This window comes from Lissotriton vulgaris, chromosome 11 (assembly GCF_964263255.1).
Source record: "Lissotriton vulgaris chromosome 11, aLisVul1.2, whole genome shotgun sequence".
Classification (NCBI taxonomy): domain Eukaryota; kingdom Metazoa; phylum Chordata; class Amphibia; order Caudata; family Salamandridae; genus Lissotriton; species Lissotriton vulgaris.
Window position 1 is genome coordinate 948514350 of NC_141699.1, and position 12234 is coordinate 948526583.

The window sequence follows — 12234 nt, forward strand, 5'->3', positions numbered from 1 at the left end:
TGGATGAGGGTCAGACGGCGGCATTGATTCTTCTCGATCTCAGTACTGCGTTCGACACTGTGGCTCATCACACCTTGCTGCAGTGTCTAAGGAAGGGTGGGGTGGTAGGGAACGCATTGGACTGGCTGGACTCTTTTCTCCACGAACGTAGTTTTCGTGTTGAGCAATGGCCCCATAGGTCCGAGGCTTTTAACCTGGATCAAGGGGTTCCACAGAGTTCCAGCCTGAGCCCCTTTCCAACCTTTATGTGGCACCTGTGGCGTTGATAACTGAGCAATATGGAGTGGAAGTGGTGACGTACGCTGACGATATGCAGCTGGTTGTGGCTTTGACTCAGCCGGCTGAGCAGGCAGCCAGCAGGTTTGCGTCTTGCCTCCAAGGTTTGGCCGTATGGATGGCCGATAATTGTCTCAGACTGAATAGTGACAAAACCGAGGTGTTGATTGTGGGCAAGTCGCCATCGGTATGGACATCGGCCTGGTGGCCCCAGTCACTGGGTCCTTTACCGGTGCCCAAGGATCAAGTTAAAAATCTGGGAATCTGGATTGATTCGAAAATCTCCTACGAATAGCATACCAAACGCGTGGCCGGAATTTGTTTTGGCATTCTGCGTAGTCTCAGAAAGACACTCTATCTGCTTCCTGTGACATCGAGGAAAGCCCTGGTCCATGCCCTGGTTACTTCCAGGCTGGACTATGGGAACATCCTTTATTTTGGAGTTAATGTGAAGTGTCTTCAGAGGCTACAGCATATTCAGAATGCTGCCGCCCGCTTGGTGTTGATGTTACCCAAGAGAGCCGCTTCTAAAAAAAAGCCTTGGACATGCTCCATTCGCTACCCATTAGGGAACGCATCCTGTTTAAAGCCCTTTGCGTCAGCCTTAGGATTGTGCAAGGGAAAGGTCCTTGTTTCCTGTGCAATTGGCTTAAAGTGTATACTCCTTTTCGGCTGTTGCGATCGCAGGGGGCTGGCATGTTGCAGATTCCAAAAATCAGAAGGGCCAGAATGGGATTAAGATCCTTCCGTTTTTTGGCTGCCGGTCGCTGGAACACCCTGCTCCTGAGGCTGCGTGTTGAAACCTCTGAGGTGGTTTTCCGTAAAGAGTTAAAAACCTACTTATTTACTAGGGATTAGCTCCATTTGGTGCGCTTGAGGAGGCGGTAACTGTGGGATGCTGGGGCCAATGACTAGCGCGGGGACACACTGGTTAGTGTAACCAGCCACTGTATAAGCTCAGGATTATTATTATTTAACTCCATGCGCGCTAGCGGAATTCCGCTCCTGCGGTGAGTTTTCGTAAACCGCATGTTACGTGACGAGCTGGGCTCGTCATCAGCGTGCGAGGAGGCTACGCCATGACGAGCCCAGCTCGTCATCAGCGTCGAAGGGGTTAATGACAATGCTAAGTTCCAAAAAGGACAATAGTTACTACTTTCTTATGATCACTCAGTTATGTATTTGTTGGTCTCTCTGCATTAGTGCAGACCTAGTGTGTCCAATATTTTACACTTTTAACTTTTTAATATTTTTTATTTTGAATGGGCTGTTTGTGAACTTTGTTGCCCTAGATTGGGTGGTTTTCTGTCTGACAATAATTGCTGTTGAGTTGACGGGTTTGTTTCCTATTCTTCCGTTTGTCCTGCGCAGTAGCTTTTTGGTCTCAGTGTTTCAGTTGGATGAGTTATATCCTTCAACGGCTGACATAAGGAACTATTTTCTGGGCCTAGGCTATTCCTTTTGTCTTACCATTATTCTACAACTGCACTTCTACTGTCTAGAAGGAACTGACTCAAAACTACCTTCTTAAAAAACAGCAGGAAGATCTGCTTTTGTCAATAAAGAAGGTTGCTCAGAATGTTAGACTGGCATTTCTCCCGAACTTACAGGAATCCATTTAGAGTCATGTTAATGAGTATTATCACAATCTAGCATTAATTTATTTAGTTAGGATTTAATAAATAAGCAAAAATTGATGGACTCTTGAAAGTGAATGTGCTAATTCGTGTTGACGTCCCTCCCTCTCTGTAATCTGGTCTGCTAAAAACAAAAGCACGTTCGAGTTTTTGATATTGTCTTTTCTAGTTCAACAAAATACCCCTTCAAGGGCATCTGCCCTACTCCTAATTTTCTGGTATCCTGAGATCGAAGAGGCTGTGGTGGACACCTCAAGTAAATGCATAGGCGTGAAGGCAGCCAAGATGCAGGAAGCCCCCTGGTCCTTCTTGTGCACTGGGCTTGCATGCAAATAGTTCCCACTTGCCCCATATCAGTCATGATGGTCCCAAACCAGGTGCGGAGATGGGGACGTTGGTAGTGCCAAGAAGTCCCTAAAAAGGCTGACAGGGTGCCAATGAATGTCTAGTGACGTAGGCTGGCACCATTCCAATGAACCTATTGGGGCGAAATAACAGGCGTATAAAGAGGGCCAGGGGAGATAAAGCGACATTACTGTGCTGCAAGAAGGAACGGCAAGGAGCTAAGTATGGAGGTGTATGTCGCAAGTACCAGGTTCCTCAGATACGAGTTGTTAAAACAACTGTCAGTCTCATAGTAGCAAGACACCTTGTCAAAGGAATGACCTCAAAGCTGAGGATGTGAATGTATTAAATGCTGAGCTTTGGGATGCCAGAAGGTGGGGCGATTTGGGGGCGGGGTCAAATGGATTAAGATGGAGTTGCCACTGTACAGACTTGGCACATGCTGCTAACGCCTGGCAGGAGACCGCTGGCAAACAGGGCAGGTAGCTAGTCAAGCTGGGTAAAGAGAGGTCACTCCTGAATAAACCTAACAGAGGGAACGGTTTATCATCTACTTGGCATTACCTAATAAAAGTTGCTACTTGCTCTTGATGAAAATGTGGCTTTCAACTTCAGTAAAGGCTCGTTGTAACTTTTCTCTGTTTATTAAAACTGGCCTAACTTAGAGCTCATATGAGTAGCATGAGTGCATAGGCTAGGGAAGGTAGTTTGAGTACAAGAAGGGCTCTTGTTTAATTTCAGGGACCTCTAGTAGCAGCCCATGGTCCAGCACCCACTTTCAGAAAAGATTTGTTCCTGACTTCAGGCCTCAGAGAAAAAGTTTTGCACCTTGATTTATTATTTTAATTTGAGTAGATGACGGTGTGCGTAGTTTTTCTGATGACTTCTTCTGACTGTAGATTCCTCCCCTTTAGAATATTCAGCAGGTGCCAGACTAGATCGACAAGTTTTCACTGCAATTCTCCTGTGCGCCTCTTGTTGGCGATGTGCAGCTTTGTGCTGGGCTCGACCCAGGAAATGATAGAGTAGAGCCACAAATAAGTGCCACTCTTCCGTATAGATGCCAATTCCTTTCTTTTCATGCCAGTTCTGGAGCTACACTCCCTTTTTCAACAGTTCTTGAATTCTTCAAATTGCTTTTCCAGTGTGTATCGAAACGATGTCCCTATCAAAGAGATTGCAGGATTCAATCCATGCTGTGACTGTCAGAAGCAGTTGTAGGTGCCGGGCTCTCACCAGGTGTGCATTTGGGCTCTCCAGATAGTCCAGCAGTGTAATGTCTGCCCATTTCTTGCAAATCCACCGCAGTTCCCTTCAACATCTGACTCCCAAAGTACTCTTACTCCTCGATCATTTCAGGTCGTGGCATGAGTGAACTCCAGGCTCTCTCGGTGCAACTGCTTTACAATACCTTTTTTCCAGACAAACTGATGTTGAAGACCAGGGTAGCCTTTTTGCCCAAAGTCGTGATGCCTCTTCCCCTTGGGCAATCCATCTCCATTTCAATGTTCTTTGCCCTCAGAAGAGGAGAGACTTAATTGATTGGACCCCAAGAGAGCCTTGAGCTTTTAATTGAATCCCACCAAGGACCATCATGTGAACAATCACATTTCTGCCATTCCCTGGACAAAGACAGGTAAGGCAAAGCAGAAAAGGACTTTCTGAATATGGATAGTCACCTGCATTAAGATGCATTGGCCTAGAAGCAGCATACGGAAGGACTGAGGTCTCGTTCCACCAGGGCCAGGGCTTCTACGACTGTGTTGGGCTTGGAGAGTGCCCTTTCTTGACATCTGTCCATCCAAGACGTGGGTGTTCATGCACCTGTTCACATAGCACTACTGCCTTGATAGCCAGGTCCAACGGGAGGGGAATTTAATTTGTTCGGTTCTGAAATACTTTTTGATGAGTCTGCTCCACAGACTCTCCACCTTGGGCGGTACTGCCTCGTTATATATTCTAAAGGTGAGGAACCTGCGTTTAGAGCTATCAATTAGATGAACAAATTCTTTACTTTTGGTAAAGCTCTCTTAGTGGTGGGTACTCTACCTAACCGCAGATTTCTCACTGCCCTTCTAATTTCCTGTTCTGTGGAGGGGCCTCTTTTTATCATCTAGAAATGTCCCAAACTAGAGAACTGCACACTGGTACCGATATTTCTTTTTTTGCTTTGCATCTGAAGGTGTGGAAAGCATCAAGCAAGAAAATGATTCTTAAGTGCAGAGGTGGTGCTTATATGCGGCTCCACACCGTCACTTCTGGGGCAAAACAAAATTTACGCTGATCCTGATTGCACCATATATTGGCTGCAAGCAGCGCTGCTATGAAAGCTTTTAGGATCCAGTGTGGTGCCTTGTGAATATTCCTAACCTCTTCGCTGCTGATGACGAGCTCAGCTCGTCATCAGCCACGGTGGTCGTGTGCGGATGACGAGCTGAGCTCGTCATGTAACGCAACTTTTTCAAATTTGCCTATGGAGAGCTTCAATGCTTTTCTCCCTGACATCCATGCTGCTGGGACTGGACAGTAAATTTAAGATAGAGAAAAGAATCCTACTGACCTACAAGCATCTTTGAAGATCTTTCGTCTGTTTGGCATCTTTTCTCCAAGCATCAGTGACTGTTCGATTTCCACCTAGTGAGATAAGTGCATTTAATGAATGCTTCCAGTTTAGAGATTGATGTGCAGCCGGAAAGTAACAGCTTGGAATTCTGGCTGCCTGTTTTTTTGCAAATTTCTTTATTGGCATTTCAAATTGCAAAACTAAGACCAGCTAATGATCATTGTCAAAGGAACATTACAAAACTGGCATTCTTGCTGCCTTACTCGTTTTATGGCCTTTTCAGAAGCAAATAAAAGGAGCACCATTGAATGGAAATAGCACCTGTTCGTAGTTCTTAGACACAATTCAGTTAGTAAAGAGAACAATATTAAAGTGGTATTTTATTATTTATAATGAGATGCTCTGTGCTCTGAGCCAGAGGTCTTGAACCTTTTTCATGCCCAGCCATCCTTGTACAAATTAATTGACTTTGGCTCCCCCAAGAAGCCATAAAACGTCTCAGTTATTAATAGTTTGTAAATATTTCATGCAGGTTAGTCGTGGGACTTGAGAATAGTTCCACAAAAAAGTTTGACTGTTAATATTAATGCCTTTCAATGTCGCACATCAAATATGCAGCATGTAAATGAACTCAAATGAGCTAAACTTTTCCGGTTCCAACAGAAGGGGTAATTTTTTTAATACAAATACAGAAACTTTGTTCTATGCTGCTTTTTTCATAAATTAAATAATTTCCACGAAATAAAAAATACGTTGTAAGCACATGAACTGAAACGTCTAGAGGTCTTAAAGGGATGCAGAGTGTATGCACGCTCCCAAACACTTAGCCTGCAGACCACTGTAACTGATATCATTTCATTAAATCACTGAAAGCTTTTTCCGTTTGACTAGTGTGTTTTTTGAAAATGCAAACATTTCTATGCATTTCTTATGCATATGAACATGCTAGTTAACTGTAACAATGTGCTCATTCTGTTGACACCAAGTCAAAGAAAATTCCCTTTGGGGCTATTCAATAGCATACACAGATACTCAAATTTCAATCACACCTCACTCATATATCAACCATTAAAAATGCCAATGAGTAGTATATATATGTTTTATTCACTGAGTGAATGCATAAAAAATATATATTTTTATATCCAGCAAGATATCTAAATCTGATACACAAACAACAAAACAATATAATACACAATATTTAAAAGAATCACTTTGTGAAACACATCAGCAGGATGATTATTTCGTAATTCGATATTATAAGCAATCAGTATTTAATTCATAATTAAAAACATATCAAATATATGTGAACAATTCATATGTGAGTATCATAAAGAACACCAAAATAAATACAAAAATGGCCAAGGGCAACGCGTTTCGGTGGCAGTAACTGGTCCAAACCACCTTCTTCAGACTTTCTAATACAAATGTGTCCAAGTCTCAAAACATCTATATAAAAGAAGATAGAATGTATATAGATATTGCATTCAATTTACATTGCAATAATAATACTACCAATAAGCAATTGTTAGAAAAGGCTTCTCCTTTAAATAAATCACCCATACACCAACCCAATGGCATTGTCATAAAGAAACCATACATGTGTTTCATACATTACACATCCCCACTCACTCACCAACATCTTCACAGAGAAGTTCCAGCACAAATAGAGCATGGAATTAGTGCCAATGAGAGGTGATAAAAAACTCATTAAAAGGCATTACCCACAGAAAGTGTAGCTTATTCCTTTTATTCCATGTGCTTTTATTAAATAGCTCCAGGTGGCATAAAAAGACCTATCAACCCACCGTTGTTAACAATTTTGGATTTGATGGCCGAGGGATTACACTTTCATTCTCCTCTTTCAAGTACCAACCAGACTTTATGGTAACGGGTAGAGTGCCAATGCGGGAATCTAATTAATATAATATAATAGTAAGATAACCTACATAGGGCTTAATATCAAAATAATGGCTATCAGATGTCTTAATATAGAAAGGGCAGATTTCTCACCCACCTCTCACAATAAATCTGGACAATTGAAAAACTTGGTGGTTACAAAAGTAATCCTATTCAAGTCTCCTTCCAGAACGAACATTCAATTTAAAACATAGGCATGAGACACCTCCATGGGTTATCCAAAAAATAATGTTCAAAAATATATATTTGTTAGATCTAAAGTTTTTTACCCACACGGTTTATTACGCAGAGTCTCCTAACAAATTTACAGTGTAGGGAATGATTTACCTTGATAATATTAATATGCAACCTCACATACTTATATTCTTCTTTTGTCTTTTCAGCAGGTGGCCAGGCAACACTTTGCTTCAATTTTCTGTTCTATTTCAGTAAAATGTGAATCTGTGGGGAATGAATAATATACCTCTTTTAAACAAATATATAATTTCTCTCTATAGCCTGCTCCTCAGTTACATCCCTTTAAAAAGTCTGAAGTGCCCCCCTGCTCGTCTAATTCCAACTGTTGTATAACATTTTAGGACCCTAGTGTAATTTTCCCAATTCATGCCCTTATATAGGTATAACATATTGTATCCTTATATAGGCATAGAAATCATAACCATATTAAGACATAGCTCAAGTAGTCCTAATACGGCTTGGCTACTTCCACTAGTTCCGAAAATCTACAACGATTTCTTGGAATAACCCGCCTTCAGCAGTCGGGGACTTCCCCCTGCATGAATATTAAATTATCCAAGAAATCATGGAGTTTTCAGAGAATTAAGTCTCTAATGACGTTATTATGTCCAATCTTACGTCAAGCTCGGCACCTTCAAGGTATAAATATGCCACACTTGTCCAAACAAACAAACAGTGGAAGGAAATAGAAACCTGGATATCATTGTAATGAATAAGTCCTGAAGAAGGTGCAAGAGTGTCTTTGGCACCGAAACGCCGCGTCATCAGTTTGATTGTTCTCTTTTTTTATATAAAAAACACTAGAGAGAGATTTTTTTGTACTATGCTGATTAGCAAAGTCTAGATATTCAAGTTTTTAAACTAAGTCAAATAATATTTGTAATTGATTTGTGTACAACAAGATGTATAATGTAAATGATACAATGTATTGTTGTTTTTTTAAATATTTTTAATTAATAATTGAGAACTTTTTAAAATTTGTGTTTGTAAATACATTCATGTTGAACTCAGTCTGACACTCAAAAAGTTTGTAAATTTGGTAACCTGCGCATAGACGAGATCCCTTCTCCTACCTGTGGAATGTCTCTTTATGGGACAAAGTAATAGAAATTGGTTGTAATGTTCAGGAAAAGGAGTTTTTGCTTTTTAAGAATACAGATATATACCATTGCTCACGCTGTTTTTGTTTATTTTCAAGATTGCCTCCTCTCCTATTTATGGTTACTCTTTCCAGAATAAACCAAACAAATTCAGTCTCTTTGTGTCCTGTTTGAATATAGTGCGACACTAAGGGGGCATTGATTTTCTTCGTTTTAATTGCAGATTTATGTTCCGCCAACCTAATCCTCAATTCCCGACTAGTTTCACCAATATAGGCCAGCCCACAGGGACACTTCAAATAGTAAACAAAATTTTTGCTACGGCAGTTACTTACACACTTAGCTCTAATTGTCCTCCCATTATGGGTGATTTCTTTAGTTTTCAAACAGCAATCACACATTTGGCAATTGCCACAACAATTGTTCCCTGTGGCGATGGTATTGTCTAATGTAGTCTGTCTATTCCTGACATCTTCCCTGTAAGTGTGGACTAACTGATTCCGCAGGTTTACATTTTTCTTAAAAGCAAATAAAGGCTTTTCCAGTCTCACATCCTCCTGATCATTTAAAATATGCCAATTCCTATTTACCACATTTTTAATTTTATTCCTATAATTATTGAATTGACTGACAAAAGCTATTCTTGATGTATTGCGTTCTTTGGTGGTTTTATTCAACATGGCATCCCGATCGTAAAACCTGGCTCTCTTAATGAGTGGTATATAGGTTTTTTGGGGTTACCTCTAACTTTTAATTTGTTTTTCAGTACAGTAAATCCGTCAGGTTGGTACAAACTGGATATTATCCCGCTGGGATTTAGAGTGGAAACTGGAGTAGTGGAGAAATGTATTTTTGGCGATTGGCATCGTAAATATTTCTACCTACAGTTTCCCCTCTACAGCCTTAATGGTGATGTACAAATAATCTACACTAACCTTACGTTGATGGGCAGTGAATCTCAAATTTTCGTCCCCCAGATTTAACCAGGTAAGGAACTCAGTTAACTGCTCATTGAGCCCATTCCAAATGAAAAAGGCATTGTCAAAAAAACAATGCCATTCCAGAATATTTTCATAAAAAAGGGCCATTTCATTGTATACATGGTGGTCTTCAAAATAGCCGACATATAGACATGCCAGACTGGGGGCACAAGTGGCCCCCATACTGGTCCCCTTCTTTTGGCGCCACAACTGATCTTTAAACAAAAATATGTTGTTAAAAAGAACAAGGTTCGTGCATTGAACAATAAAACCCTTGTCCACACCCTCTATATTCAAACCTTCTAATACCCTTTCAACCACCTCTACAGTCGCCTGCTGGGGTATATTTGTATAAAGAGACTCAATGTCCAGGGTAACTAGATATTGAGTCTCTTTCACAAATGGCTTATTCTCAATCAGACTAATTATGTGGGAAGAATCCCTCACATAGGATTTCAATTGACTTATTCATGGTTTCAAGAAACAGTCTATATATTTGCTCAATGGTTCAAGCAATGAACCCAAGAATTCTGTTGACATCACATATAGATGATTAACTTTAAAAAATATAAATTTTATTATTTTGATGTACAACATAACACAGGCTAATACTGTAGATAAACATAACAGAAGTAAGTCTTCATTAGAATATATTGTCCCACATTAGGGCCCCAAATGAACATACAATCAACAGCATAAACAGTGGAGTCGAGTAAGTTCCTTATTTGTACATTCCCCACAAGAAGGGTACAAACCGCTTAATTTCAGAAGATCCACTGACAGTAAAGTAATGCTTGAAAAGAGAAAAAATAAAAAGGTATGCAATTGTAGACACTTAGCAGGGAAGGACACTTACGGACGTCCACTCACCAGCGCCCACAAGTGTCACAAGGGAGCGGGAAAATCCAGTAGCACGAGAAAGGGTGGGCTACTCGAATGGGAGAGACAGATCTATGTCTCTGTTCGTAACACAGAAGAGGGTCTACTTCTCCTCATGCCCAGTGTGAGGATTTCAATTGGGCATTGCGGCCAGCTAAAACTCACAAGCCAGTGATAGGCCCGACCGACCCTACACAAATCCAAGTGACTTATTTAGTGTTACAGGGGAGAAATCAGGTTTGTTCCAGTTATCAGTCAGGGCGGGTGATTATCATTTTTCGCATCTAAATTCCTATTGTATACTTCACAACACCCCTTATATGCTGTGCCCACTCCCCTGGTGTCACCATTGCAACCACAACTGCCTAGGTACGTGCCCATTTCAACAGTGTACCTAGCCAAAATAGATGATTATACTTAAATAATATTCCCTCAATTCACTGCCATGGTTTTGAAATACATTTTATGTACACGTGTGGTAACCAGCAGTGTGCTGCTATGCACCCTAGCTCCTGCACCTGCATATCTTTTATGTGAAAAGAATTCTTGTGTAATTTTTTTTGTGTTGCATTTTCAATAGAACCGTTCTAGAAGTAAAAAAAGATCTTAAGGTGTCAAAAAAAGTGTTGATGTTTTAAACAAGGTGGTGGCAAAGTGAACAGTAACACTGGATATAGCCTGTTTTTAAGCAAATACATGTGAGCGGTAAATATTAACTTACATTTGGTTTCTTTCCTTGTAGGAACAGTTTGAGAACCACGTAAGGCAAGATGTGCAATTGAATATACTTGTTTATTATGGTGCAGATCGTGTCAGAGAGCCTTCAGTACTGTCAAAGCAAGATGTTGTTCTGACTACATACAGTGTACTTAGTTTTGAATACGGAGTAAGTATTTGTGAAAAGCCGAAAAATTGCTTTCATTCATCATGCAATGCACACACAAAATTGCAAACTGGTCATATGTTTGTACCCTGACAAGAACAGCTGAATCTTTCACATGTGCGGAGGTCGGTAAATGGAAGACCATGAGTTAGGAACATTTTATTTTGAACGCTTGAAAACAGCAGATTGCCCTCTGAAGCACTGTGCAAAAACAAGCTTTTGTTGCTGTTTTCATTCACAACAATGGTTGTTGCTCTTTCATGCACTACAGATGGGCAGCACCTACGGCATTAGAGAGGACAGCAACTCCAGGCACCATCAGACCCCTTAGGTAACTCCTCTCAGGCTCTACAGATTGCTTTATTTCCAAGAACAAAAGATGGATGCATACTCCAGCCGATAGTCTACTGCAATGACTATTGTACATATTTTCTATGGCAGTTTTTAGACCACGCAATTCATAGAGGAGGGATTTTTGTAACATCTCTAACATAAGTGGTATTCACTGAGCGCTTAATATAATGTATCTAATTGGGTAACACTTGAACACATGGAAAGACCACACAAAAGTGCATAGTAAATGCTATTTCTGATTGAGACTCCTAACTGGCGATTTCTCACATTTTGTATATTCCCTAGGGGTTGGACTGTATCTGGAAACCTTTGAGCAGTACCTCTGCCCGGTGGTAGATGGCGCCATGCAGCTACGCACTACTGCCTTTATAAGCGCCACTCCAGCATGCTAACATCAGTTCCTTTCTTTCGGTGCCACCAGATGCGGATGTGGAGCCGTCTCTCGTCTCTGAGACACTTTTTCAGCCAAAACATTTTTAGTGTATAGGGGGAAATGTTGCCCAGCATCCCCCATAACAGGATTCAAATCCTGTATTGATTGTTGCAAGTAAATGTCTGCGACAGATTCTTATCAGGTTTTCTGGTGTCTGGGGTCAAACCACGAATCTACGGCCTGTAGTGACTGCATGTTGATGAACCCGAAGGCCATACGAGACTGGGAGGCAAAACTCTGTTGACAAGCACCAGAAGACTCTACGACGAGACTGATCCAAGTCGAAGGGTCCGTCCCATTCCTAGTACAGAAGTAGCAGTACTCGTTCTAAGGTCGGTCGTTGTTGCGCTCCAAGCCTTTGGGTAAGTCAAAGAAAAACATAAAATATCCAAGTGGGACGCTGCCCCTTTCTGCCACTTACATACTCCTGAGAAGGTGCAAGTGTCTCACCATGCCTCTCCTCCTGGTGCACCTTAAGGCCCCAGGAACCTGATAGACCCTCCATCTGGGTATGCTGTGGGTTCCTCCTTGGCACCAGTTGGACCCTCTGAATCTACTACTGGCCCTCCTCCGACTCACGTTTAGATTTCGCCTCTGGTGGTATGCTGCGTGCTGGTTCCCAGAGTTGCA

General features: G+C 41.3%; 1 protein-coding gene across 3 annotated transcripts in view; it reads left to right on the forward strand.

Annotated features, from left to right (window-relative positions):
• Positions 1-12234, forward strand: part of HLTF (helicase like transcription factor) — a 416132-nt gene that overhangs the window by 221289 nt on the left and 182609 nt on the right. For all 3 annotated transcript variants that reach the window (XM_086944107.1, XM_086944108.1, XM_086944109.1), the window contains one exon: positions 10677-10820. In XM_086944107.1, coding sequence (XP_086800233.1) covers positions 10677-10820 — 144 coding nt within the window. The remainder of the gene's footprint in view (positions 1-10676; positions 10821-12234) is intronic.